This window comes from Trematomus bernacchii, unplaced genomic scaffold (genome assembly GCF_902827165.1).
Source record: "Trematomus bernacchii unplaced genomic scaffold, fTreBer1.1, whole genome shotgun sequence".
NCBI lineage: Eukaryota > Metazoa > Chordata > Actinopteri > Perciformes > Nototheniidae > Trematomus > Trematomus bernacchii.
In genome coordinates, this window is record NW_022987571.1 from 1,784,298 (window position 1) to 1,797,502 (window position 13,205).

At 43.0% G+C, this 13,205-nt stretch overlaps 1 protein-coding gene across 3 annotated transcripts in view; it reads left to right on the forward strand.

Moving 5' to 3' along the window:
• Positions 1–6,612, forward strand: part of gatad2b (GATA zinc finger domain containing 2B) — a 53,674-nt gene extending 47,062 nt beyond the window's left edge. For 2 of the 3 annotated variants that reach the window (XM_034126233.1, XM_034126234.1), the window contains exons 9-11: positions 3,223–3,333; positions 3,836–4,043; positions 5,143–6,612. In XM_034126233.1, coding sequence (XP_033982124.1) covers positions 3,223–3,333; positions 3,836–4,043; positions 5,143–5,147 — 324 coding nt within the window. In that variant the 3' untranslated portion in view covers positions 5,148–6,612. Of the gene's footprint in view, positions 1–3,222; positions 3,341–3,835; positions 4,055–5,141 lie in introns of all 3 variants that reach the window. The other variant, XM_034126235.1, reaches the window with a different exon arrangement.
• The last annotated feature ends 6,593 nt before the right edge of the window (positions 6,613–13,205 follow it).

Here is a 13,205-nt window from a genome sequence, read left to right on the forward strand (position 1 = left end):
TGGCCTTTCACGGTCGACACATGGCCGATGCAACATGTTGAATCGGCCAAAATACGGACACAAGCTATCAGGCCAAGAAACCACTCTGATCAGCTGGTCAGCTAGCAAATGAGAAGCGAAACGGAAGGGAGGGACGTAAACAAACGATTTAAGAAGGCACAGGACAGCAGCTAAACACCAGCAGGTGATAGTTAAAGACATCAAACATAGCCCTTAATGTCCTCTCTTACCTCCCACACATAGCAGGGACATCTCTGATATCGGCGGGAGCGTCCCCGGCTGTCCTCTGCTGAGAGCTCCGTGATTTGTTTGGTCAAGTCCGGTTTTTCATCTCATCGGTTTATTTGTCAGTATAAAGTTGCAGGATTAGTCTCAAGTACCTCAACATTGTCCTTAAGTACAGTGTCTAAGTAAATGAGATACTGTCTACTGCTGTTCATTTACCTATTGTGAGTCGCCTCAGATAAAAGCATCACATGGAAATGTAAATTTAGCATTATTACATTATTACATTGCTGACTCAATAAACGACACACCCGCCAGAACACTGCGATCATCAGATGCAGGTCTATTAACTGTGATTTTATAGTATGTCTGCACTTTATGTGCTCATTTCATCATTCATGTATTTTTATATTCTAAAACATGTTTTCGATGGACGAGAGTGAAAATGGAACGCATACGCTATTTGTTGTTTGTTTATATCAGTCTGTTCTTCTTCTCTGTCTTCCGGTTGTTGCCTATTTTGAATGACGAATACACACTACCGCCGCCTGCTGGTAAGGAGAGTTATTGCCACTCACGCATGCGCAGTTCGTACGTGCTCGGCTGAAGTCTTTGTGGTGTGTTCCAGTGCGACACATGGCCAAGACGCAGGAGAACTCGTCGATGGAACTGTCGGTGTCGGTGTCGGCGAGTTCTCTGGTGACTGCCTGGTGTGTCAGGGCCTTAATGTCCGAGTGCAAGTGAATGCAGCACAAGACGCACGTCTTGTAACCCCTCCCCCGTCCCTGGCGCGAGCGTGGAATTATGATTGGCGGAGATTTCATTTGAACGGGACGGCGCAAAACTAGAAGCATTCGGACCCAAGTACTGAAGGAATGAGGTATTTGCGGTCTACAATGACAGAGAAGAGACTGTCAAGTTTGGCTGTACTCAGCATTGAATCAAAACGCACTAAAGCTGTTGATCTTAATAAGTTTGTGAGGCGTTTTGCTGAACAAGATGGTAATCGCCGCATTCAGCTGTAATAGACATGTCAACTTGATGCTCTGCTCACGGATGAGCAGAGATGGGGTCGTTACTAAAAAAAAGTAATATATTACATATTACATATTACTTTAAAAAAAAGTAATATATTACACTACTTCGTTACTCTCTACATAAAGTAACTCGTTACTTTACTCGTTACTTTACTCGTTACTTTACTCGTTACTTTTACTTTACTCGTTACTTTACTCGTTACTTTACTTTACTCGTTACTTTACTCATTACTTACTCGCAGGGCCGGCCCGCCCCTCCCTACAGGCAGATCACGCAGACTGCTAAAGTTTCAAATGTTCTCTTTAGTTCAGTTTCCATTGTCACATAAGACTGATCCAGATAGCTCTGACCATGGCTGTCCTCTGTCTCCTGCTATCTGTATTTTGCGCAGTATATCTCTGAACGATGCGATGGTGATTCCACTGTGCAAATGGGCAACATTACCTCTACTATGAAGGATGCTACAAGCCTGTCCATCTCTGCTTTGGTTACCGGTCCTCCAAATTCTAATTTGTGCCGCTTCGGAGTCGGCGGCGGCGACTCACAACATCCTCATTCTGGGTTCGGGGGTCCTTAGCTATTAGCTTCACCTTAGCATGTGTTCTTTGCAGGTGTTTGTTGAGGTTTGACGTGGTGTTTACAGCAGTGTATAACAGCTTCTGGCCTGGACACAGTTTGCACCTCACCGTCACATTCCTGTCTATTCTTCGGACAAACTCAAAATAATGGGCATACCTCCACCCCTCGAAAGTTATCGCTGACTCAGCCATGTTTATGCAGCACTGCACGCGGAGATGTGGACGTGCAAGTTGCGCAGATTACGTCCATATAAACCTGCGGCGGAAACCCCTCTTGTCTGTCAGTGTGATTATGACTGATTTTATAAAAGTAACGAAGTAACGCGTGTCGGGGCAATGTTAGTAACTGTAGTGTGATTACTGAATTATAAAAGTAACGCGTTACACTACTCCGTTACCGACAAAAGTAATATTATTACAGTAACGCGTTACTTTGTAACGCGTTACACCCAACTCTGCGGATGAGCATACACAACTGTTAAGATGATGACCTTACGTGTGTAAATATATTTTTTCTTTGTGGGGGTCTGCCCCCAAAAAACAGTTTTAAGTTCTGAGAAAGTCAAATAAGACGGTGTGTAAAACTACACTGCCCAGCCAACACAAAGTAACCACTTTGATTGAACTAGGCCAGTAGGTAAGGACTTTCCACTGGATAATAACTGAAGTATAAAAGAATGCATGACTGAAGTGATGGAGACCATGTTTGAAGGCAAACAAAAAGAGGAAATAACAGGTCAAATCAAGCAAATCCCCCTCTCAGATTCCACAGCAACCAGAAGAACATAAATACTGGCTGGTGATTTGATTAATCAGCTTTGTGATGGAATAGAAAATGCACAGTGCATTTCCTTAGCTGTGGATGAGTCCACTGACACCACTGACAATGCTCAGTTGCTGGTGTTTGTGAGTTTTTATGATGAGGCAAAGGGGGAGTTTGTTGAAGATGTGTTGGGCCTGACGAACCTCAGTGGACACACAAGAGGGCAAGACATTTATAAAGCAATAATGGGAATGCTGAATGAAAGAGGGTGCAGCTGCCTTTATTCATAACTGTGCAGCTCTCACACTGAGACTCTGAGGGATCAAGCACAGACACAATAACAATGAAAACTGCTGCAGACAGAGACTTTTTGTTTTTGCAACCTCGTGTTAAGAATCTTGTTGCAATTGTTTGAATGACCGTAATAAACGGACCTTTGTCCTTTTGGACCTTTAAGATTTGTATTTGAGTACCCCTGCACTACACCACACACTACACCATCACACTACACCACCACACTACACCACCACACCATCACACTACACCACCACATACACGTCTGTATTCTCACTCTGAGCTGTCTGTATTAATGTGTGTTCTTCTTGTGGCCCCCATCAGGAGATAGAGCAGAGGCTGCAGCAGCAGGCCGCCCTCTCCCCCAGCTCGGCCCCCACCGGCCCCAACGCCTCTAAGACTGACTCCATGATCCGACACCATGCACTCCGCCAGGTACACTGCAGCGCTCCCCCCCACCCTCCACCTGCCTCCAGCCTGCACTGTGCTGTAGTATTCAGGAGAGGCTTGATTTGGAACTCACCCAGTGTTCCATGTGTTCTGTAATAAATGTGGCTAATTACAATTATATCCATTTAAATTGGTTAATCTATTAATTATTTTTTCATTTAATTCACATTTGAGTTGTCTATTAGATATCACTGCTGCTTAAAAGACCATGATTTAAGACATGATTTTATTAGGAGGATTAATAGCTGGTAAAAATGAATCCCTAATGATATAAACAGAGAAACGCACTGTAAGCTTGTTTTAAGCTGTTAGAAGCAAATATCTGCTATTCAAAGACCATATGCAGTACTGCAGTGCACCACTGTGTGGCAGTGATGGTGAAGTTGTTCATCGACTACATACATGTACTTGTTCAAAATTCAAAGCGATTATTTTACATAAACAGACACATACAGAAAAATATGACAAACATGTGTTGTGTCCCCAGGCCCCCAGCCCCAGGCCTCCATGCAGAGAGGCCTGTCTAACTCAGCGCGGGGCGTCCTGTCTAACTTCGCCCAGGCCTCCCAGCTGTCTGTGGCCAGCAGCCTCATGGGGATGGACCAGGCGGCAAAGCACTGTGGCAGCGGGGGGGGCAGCGGCAGCAGCAACAGGATGCAGCACGACAGCCGCCGGCAGATCTACAACATCCCAGGGTACTGCTGCTGTCTGTGTCTGTTGCACTTGACGTTACTTATGTTGGTTAAATATGCATCTGAGACATTGAAAACAACAGCTGTAGGTAACGTATGTATATTTTTATAGGCAACCTGAGCCAAACACCAACCTGTTTCAAGAATATAAAGCGGCTCATTACAAATATGTGATATGATGTATGTGAAAGTTTAACTGGAGGAATGTGACTCCTGAAGTTGCTGTAAATGAAGATGTCTCACTCAGAGTAGACACCAGCCGCAGAGAGCAAACAAACACACAGCTTTCACTAAGTCCTCTCAATTAGTTGCTGGAAGATTTCATGTTAATGAGATAGTACACATCTGATATGATATGTTTTATACAGCGCTCTTTTAAAGATGTATTAACAGTTACTTTGATACCAAGTTGATGCCAAAATTCTGTCCCGTTTACGCGTTCAAATCTGAAAGGAAATAACAAATATATATTTCAGTACTGCGGGGCTGTGTTATCTGAAGCGCAGGTTTCCTTCACCGCCCCCTCTCTGTCTTACAGTACGCACACGTTTGACTATTGGCCCGTTCTGGAAACACAACGTTTGTTCCTGATAATGCTAATTGTAAACAAGACAAATCTGTGATGAAATGAGCAGAAGAAGCTAATGTTAGCTGTTAGCGGCTGCTGCTCGTTTACAAGCAAAGGTTATTTCTGCAGTTTGTTAAATAAATATATGATATTTAAGTGAAAGTGTATCTTACTGTGTGTGTGTGTGTGTGTGTGTGTGTGTGTGTGTGTGTGTGTGTGTGTGTGTGTGTGTGTGTGTGTGTGTGTGTGTGTGTGTGTGTGTGTGTGTGTGTGTGTGGTGTGTGTGTGTGTGTGTGTGGTGTGTGTGTGTGTGCTGTGTGTGTGTGTGTGTGTGTGTGTGTGTGTGTGTGTGTGTGTGGTGTGTGTGTGTGTGTGTGTGTGTGTGTGTGTGTGTGTGTGTGTGTGTGTGTGTGTGTGTGTGTGTGTGTGTGTGTGGTGTGTGTGTGTGGTGTGTGTGTGTGTGTGTGTGTGTGGTGTGTGTATGTGTGTGTGTGTGTGTGTGTGTGTGTGTGTGTGTGTGTCTCTCTCCACAGGGTTAAATATCGCCTATCTGAACCCCGCGGCGGTGGGGGCCCATAAGAGCTCCAGCTTAGCGGACCGGCAGAGAGAGTACCTGTTGGACATGATCCCCCCTCGATCCATATCGCAGTCCATCAGCGGACAGAAATGAGCCCATCTGAAGCCCCCCCATCCTGCCCTCCTACCCCATACTGAAGCACTCCCAGATCGACCACCACCCCCCCCATCGCATGCAGGCCTGTCCGTGTGCCTACTTGAACACCAACCCATGAAACCCACGAGTCGGACAAAGACACTAAACTGTCGGTGCATCTCAGATGTTCTTCTTATAGTACAGCTCTTCTTCTTCGTCAGCGTTGTTTAACAATTATAATTCCCATTATTATCGCTGTTGGTAGCACTATTATTATACCTGCAACTACCACGTTTGCTTCAGTTTACTCATTATGCTTTTTCTTTTATACGTGTTTGCTCCGTTTTTGTTTCCCTCTTTTACTTTGGAGCAGTGACAGGAAATCACCGTTAGAGCTCCACCATCACGTAGGATTAAGACCTGATTATTGCTAGTAACAGAAGATCAACAGGGTGCATTCTGGTTGCTATGCCAACATAAAGTTTAACAGCTTTGTAAAAAGTGTTAGCTCTTTAACTTGGAGAAGAACAAAGTTAAAAATACTGATAGGAACAAACCCCCACTCTCCCCTGGTGAAAGGGCCAGTTTCAGGATCTGTGACCACCGACAGCCAGCAGCTGAAGCTTCGATTTCAACTCCACCTGAGTCGGGGGGGGGAATCTGGAACCCACAGGAGGGGGCCCATGTGTACTGAAGAGAAGATCAGAGTTTGGAAAAGCTTTTCCCCATTCCCCATCAGAGGCTCATCAGGGGACTCTTCCTGTCAGCCCCTCCCCCGCAGATCACCAGGTGGATGTAGGTGTAGTCTGTCATGAGCACTGACACCCTGCAGAGAGCTCATCCTGGAGGATCATCTGAAGCCCCCCAAGTGTTCACAGGGAAGTGTTTACTCGGAGAAAGGCAGTCCATCTCACTTCCTGCTCCCCCGCCCCCACCCTTTGGTTATCCAGTATGCACAGACTGAACCCTTTTACCCCTAAGCTCCTTTTTGGGCGTCATATGTTCTTTTAAATGAACTCAAGTCTGAAGGTGGAGGCACATTTCCTGCATCCAAACCACAGATTCTCTACCTGGAACCTAAAGTCTGGGTCCTATTCTTCTTATATTTTAGTTTTCGGATTGTTGGCCCCTCCACCCAACTTTCCTTCTCTTTTTTTTTTGCTTAGTTTTATTTGTTAGTTTGTTTGTTTGTTTTGTTTTGCGGCGTCTCCTAATGAAATGGTGGCGTACCTGAGAGGTGTTAGCCACCGGAGACGATAATAATCATCAAAGCTAAAACAGAAACTATTGTATGGATAATGTATAATACCTAGCTTCAGAGGGAGAAAATAAACGATGTGGATTATATCTTTTATGGAGAGACATGATCAATCATTGTGTGCATGCTCTGCACACGAGTCGCCTCACTCCAGAGGAGCACTTTGCATATTTCCAATTGGAAAAACATTTTTTTTAAAGGAGGTAAAGAATGTTACAATTGAGAATGGCTAGAGTCTGGATGCTGGCTGATGGCCGACCAGAGGTGTGTGAAGATTGTGGGTTGCATCACGGTGTGTTTTATGGGATGATGAATGATCCTTTGCCAGTGTTGATCTCTGTTAATGTTGAACCTCAAGTGTCGGTTTCCAAATCCTGAAAAAAAATCCACTTTAAGTAAATGTATTGTCCGTTCAATCAGTGGGACACAACACCCCCTTTACATGAGTCGTGTCCCCATGGATATCTCTCCTCAGATACTGGCTGGTGGTCACATGGTCACAGCATGAACGCTCTTCCCTGATCTCAAATCTGTTCCAATTTGCACATTTCATTCATGAACTGGTAAACCTGTTCTGTAAATGTTTTATTTAGACTCAGTTTCATTAACATTTCCCCCAAAAAAAGCATGGATTATTACAGGAGGAAAGTGCTTTAGACTCATCCTCCATTGATCTGAACAGACACACTACCCTTATGAAAAGTGTTTTGTGTAACAACAGTGCAGGGTTCTGAAACATTTCATTCTAATAATTGATCATTGCTAAATCTATAAATCTAGAGTCTGACACAAAACTGTTCAGTGATTTATTTTTTCACTATGGAACGTTCAATCCATGTCGACCCCCCCGGGCTGATGCATTGTACAGGTCACACTGACATGAGAGCGACACTGCAGAGGAACACGCTGGCCAACACGTGCTCTGGCAGCCATGTTGGATTCATCCGTTCTAAATGTTTTTCTCTCAGATTCTGTGCAGTAAGTAGTGTGTGTGAATGGAACAATCAGCAGTTACTTTGTGTCAATGGATATCTTAACCATTTTTGGTTGTGTTTACACTCCGTTAGTCATTCTGGAAATTCTTTCACTTTTCACCCTCTGCAAAGCGTTGTGCAGACTCTCACTTTGTCAGGTCAAACTCCTGCAAACTGGAGACATTCTCATCAGCCCCAGCTGTTCGCTGTCTGCAGTGTTAGCATGCTCACATGCTAAACTCAGATTGAAACATGGTTAGCAATAGCGACTACCTACCTTGTTTATTGTCGTTGTTAGCTTGTAAGTATGCTGACATTAGCATTTAGCACAATGCACTGCCTGTGCTAAGTAAAGCTACACAGCTAGCACGGCTTGTAGTCTCTGGTTGTGTTAAAGCTTGTTCTGCTGAATGGCAAGCAATGCAAAAACTGAAGCTAAAAAACAAAGAGAAGTTGAGGGTGGCAGGTTAAAACCTTTTTCTAAAAGTATCACATTTAAAACTTATTGAAAAAAGAAACTATAGCACTTCACAGGGAAGAGCTAGCTTATAATTTACAATAGTGGAAGCTAGCTGTGTTAAATTAGCGCTCCAGTTAGCTAAACTAGCTAACACAGCCTCTCTTCTTTTCATTGCTCAGTGTTATTTTATATTTGTTTCTGTCCATGTACTAAAATTCAGTTTGTATCTGCACTTCAGGTTAAAAGTAAACACCTAACATTTTAAGCGACATTTTCGTTTAAACAATAAAATTGTCCTTTGTTAGTTGATGTGTTGTTGCTAACGCAGAAGCAGCATACTATCTATTTTGAGCCTTTTTCAAAGTTTAGTGAATCAATGGTAAACAGAAAGGTCTGGCTAGCTTCTAAAGGCTTCTATCTTCACTTCTCTTCCCCGACCCAAGGCTGCGCCACAGTAACAGTCTCTGATTGTGTTGCTGATATGTAATAATTATTAGTAAGTTTATCTAATGTGTGTGTGTGTGTGTGTGTGTGTGTGTGTTGTGTGTTGTGTGTGTGTGTGTGTGTGGTGTGTGTGTGTGTGTGTGTGTGTGTGTGTGTGTGGTGTGTGTGGTGATGTGTGTGGTGTGTGGTGTGGTGTGTGTGATGTGTGTGATGGGTTGTGTGTGTGTGTGTGCTGTGTGTGTGGTTGTCGTGTGTGTGTGTGTGTGTGTGTGTGTGTGTGTGTTGTGTGTGTGTGTGTGTGTGTGTGTGTGTGTGTGTGTGTGTGTGTGTTGTGTGTGGTGTGTCATCAGACCATCCCATGATAAACAGCCAGTGAAATGGAAGACTTGAAACTACCTAGGGTGTAAACTAAGTGTACACTTGGAAAACATCATTTGTGCTAATTCTAATAAAAAAAGTAAACATGAATCAATTCTCCTTTGGTGGGAACAGTAGACATTGGATGTAGAGATAGATTTTCATGAGTTTTAAATGTCTTGGATACATTTTTGACTGCCACACACATTTGATTTAGCGATGGTTTTTCCATGCGTCTCCTTCTGCTGCCAAGCTTGAGAAAAAGCTCCTGTCTCTATTGCCAGATGCGCCCACACTCTTTGTATCCGGATTTCAGATTCTTTCTTGAAATCTAAATTTGAAGTCATTCTTTTTCTGACGTGCTCAATTCTGTTTTCTTTCTATTGCAGGTTTAAAAAATAAACAAATGTATTGACTATGAAATAAATGACACGATATTTGCTAGGTTTGAAGTAATAATGACCTTATTGTACATAAGCATTTTCTCCTCCCTTGTTCTGAAAAAGAAATTAAATGGTTGTATATTGTGTAGAAAAGCAACAAAAAAGCCATGAATATTGTGAAGCTTGTCATTTCGTTTTGTGATCACTGTGTATTATTGTGTAACAAATGTGCAAAATGTTTGGGATTCTTTCCCCTCCGCTTCTTGGAGCTCTCCCTGGATGCATTCACCTCGGCGGGGGCTAGTTAGCGTTAGCAGGGGGGTGCACTGGTTCAGACTCACATCACACCTGTGAACATCTGATCTCTTCTCTTGGAGCATGGAAACTGGAAATAACTTTAAAGAATGGTTTCCTGCCCATCAGATGATTCATTGTGTTGGATTACATGGAGCCCTCATGACTTTAGCGTCTCATTAAACCACGTCTGCTGACCCCTTTGTCCACATGACCATATTCTATGAAGTGGACCGGTTACAATCACAGCGTGGAAAGATGATGTTTAAAAAGTCAGTTTTCCAGAAATCAGTTTGTCTCATACACACATTTTTCTGTGACCGGGACATTTGTTTCTGAAAAATGTTGGTGTTTTAATAAAGTTCTTTAAATGCTGTGAGCAGATATCTTAAAAGCTGAACAAATAAAATCATAAAAGGTTTAGTTAGGACGTACCCTCCAGTTCCAGTGGGGGCTAGAGCATGGGCAAAAACATACATAATTCCACATGTCGGTGACCTGATAATGTACAAAGAAAACCTGTTCACACTTTTCATCGGGGTTTAAATGCTATCAGCGCCCGGGGGAAACCCTGTTTTGGTGGAATAAATCCATTTGATACTTAGTATTCCATCCAGTAGACCTGAGGACAGCTGCTTCTGAACCAAGTGATCACTTCCTGCCGACCTCAGCGTACCCCACAGTGCGCTCCTCTGCTGCCGGGCTTTTTACTTCTATTAGTTGTTGTTGCTAATGCAGGGAAACATTTAATTTCTCAATCAGTTTTTATCAATTTTCAGTTGACTTTTTGTATAATGTGGGATCTGCAGAAACAGATGATGAAACCAACCGGAAACTAATTGAAGTCCTTTTTTCGTTTTGCTTACATCAATCCTGACCTTTTGCACATACTTGATATTTAACGGTCTTCAAAAAAGTAAAAGAAAATAATGCTGTTTGAATACTGCCAGTTGATTGACAATTATGCATTGATTGAAAAAATAAGCTAATTTTGGAGGAAATAACTTTGTAATATTTATCTCTTGCAAGCTATGTTTAATAAAGGTTGAAACAATTTGCTTCCAAGTGTGACTTCCTATTCCTGGTTTTGTGACAGAAAGAAACTCTTTATTTCAGTGGCGAGCCGTGACTTTTATACCTAGGCCCTCTGACAGCTTTGACATTACTCTCTCGTTGAGTTACTATTATTTTGTAGAATATCTTAGGCCCTCAGAGAGGGCCTAGAGGGCCCTGACGGCTCGCCACTGCTTTATTTTATAATGACATGTAATAACACCAACACTTTGATGCAAGACTCTGGGAGCCATTTTGAAGCAGGTGTAGGAGCATGCCTCCACCAGCAGGTGGCCTAACACTCTACAATCATTTGATTACTAACTTTGTGTTAGAAATATGGCACCATAAATTCAAAATGGCAGAAGGAAGACCAAATACCTCAGAAACAATTTTTAAATCCTTTTATTTTCAAAAAACAAGACAGGTAAAAAGTATACTTTTTTTTTAACTAAAAAACATGTAAAAAATACTTTTCCCTGATTTTAATAATATTTTTCTTGTCAGTTTTTGTGGCTGTTCTGTGGTTGTTGTTGACATTGAGAAACACCCACTCTTTCTGATGGACAGAACTGTGTTCATGACGACTTATAGATTTACTTAATTAATTGACAGTGCGGTATAATAAGACAGGCTACAGATGCGGACATATATACACACACATATAAAAGTTTTATTTACAAGCATAGGACACCAAACCAACTGAGACCTGTCTGTCTGCCGCATCTACGCATGCACACACACACCTACACACTGTACAACACGCACCTACACACTGTACAACACACACAGGACCTAAAGCATAGATATATATCAGGCTACAGCCGTTGTGTATTTTATTATGTGAAGCACTAAATGGTTTTAGAAAAATATGGACTCTTTGTTTGTAGATATCTACTAAACTACAGCATACAAATAAAGAGAGTAATGTAGGCCTGTTATACTGAGTGATATATATTATACACACTGCTCTGCTTTCTGCACGGACATCACAGCTGTTCACTGTAAACATCGCGTCGCGATGAAAGCAGTTACTGAAATAATATCCAGGGGATGCATGCAGAGCTGTCATTGGCTGAGATAAGTTCGGCCGTGCGTCACGCCTCCACCGTTCCCGGAAATGCATCCGCGGAGGAGCCGACCCATCAGTGGGTGTTTCTCAATCGCGAGTAAAGCTGCTTCAGAGCCACTATTTCAAGCATACTACGTCATCGAGTGCCGCCGAAGTACTGTTCCAATCTCCAGCATACTTGGAAATCTACCGAGCCCGGCGTACTCCGTTTGGAGAAATATCGAGGCTGCACATGAGTAGACTCCGCGGTCTTAAAATCCCCACAATGCTTGCGCACGGACCAATTTCCCCAAATCTGTGGCGGAAGATGTAAGGCGGGGCCTCTCATATGACGCACACCTGCACACTTGCTAGCGTGTTCCACACTTCGTTTTCCGAATGCCAGGAAGTATTCTTGACTCACTTCTGAAGCAAGATGCTCGGCAGACATGTGCTACCAAGCAAGCGTACTCGCGATTGAGAAACACCCAGTGTCTCCTCGGTTATAGCTCCTCCAGAGAGCCTCCTCGATGCTCGATGCTCGATGCTCGGGTCCTCAAAGTGCATTTAGAGAAATGAGATGTCCTTCAACATGGCGCGCTGAAATCCATTCCGGGTCACTACCGGAGGGCCGATGAGTCGAGGAGGGGGAAATTTAAGAATTGAGAAGCCTCTAGAGGGCTGCTGTGCCTCCTGTTATCATTAATGGACGTCTCTTTAAAATGACGCCTCAGAGGAGAGGAGTTCTCATTTCTCTAACCGCCTAATTTCTTTCTCCCCTCCTCTCTCCTCGGTTCCCCTCCTCGACTCCTCTCTTCTCGGTTCCCCTCCTCGAGGATAGGAGTCGAGGATAGGAGTCGAGGAGGGGAAATTAGAGTATTGAGAAGCCTCTATGGTACAAATAAACATGTTAGTTATGTTCTGTTCTGTATTTATACTCTATAACAAAGCTTTTGTAATCCTTTATAACTTTGATGCATGGTTCCCAATGCAGTGAACAAATGCATAACTCATACATAAATTGGAAAAAACAAGTTATTGGCTTGATTTGTATTTGTTTTAAAGTGAAAACAAGAAGAAAAAACAAAACAGATTAGCTTATTTGTGATCTTCTAATTCATGCATAAATAAGTATTTCAATTTCTTTTCATAATATATTAGTTTGAGTTTATTTACACCTTCTCTTTTTTTCTCAAAAAAGAGAAGGTGGAGGACTCCTGTGGGTCCTCCACCTTTAGGGAGGGACTGACTGCTGAAGGACCTCTCCATCTGTCAGATATATGTATTTGTGCTGAAGAAGGTGAACTGGGACTCCTTTGCTCAGAGTCACTGAGAGTTCAGAGTGCTGTAGTGACAGGGTAAAGGCTGGTGGGGGGCTCCATCAGTTGATAGAGCCTTGATGTTGGGATCAGGGGGTCACAGGTTCAAACCCCACTGCAGTCAGCATGTCTTGTGTCCCTGGGCAAGACACTTCACCCCAAATTGCTCCTGTGATGCCCACAGTATTGAGTATGTAAGTCGCTTTGGATGAAAGCGTCAAACAAGTAACATGTAATGTAATGTAAGAAGGCAGCCAGTTATACTAACCTTTTAACTAGGTACATTCTTCACATACGTGTTATTTTACAACAGTGGTGTCTTAGTCTTAGTGTTGTTGTGTGTGTGTGGGGG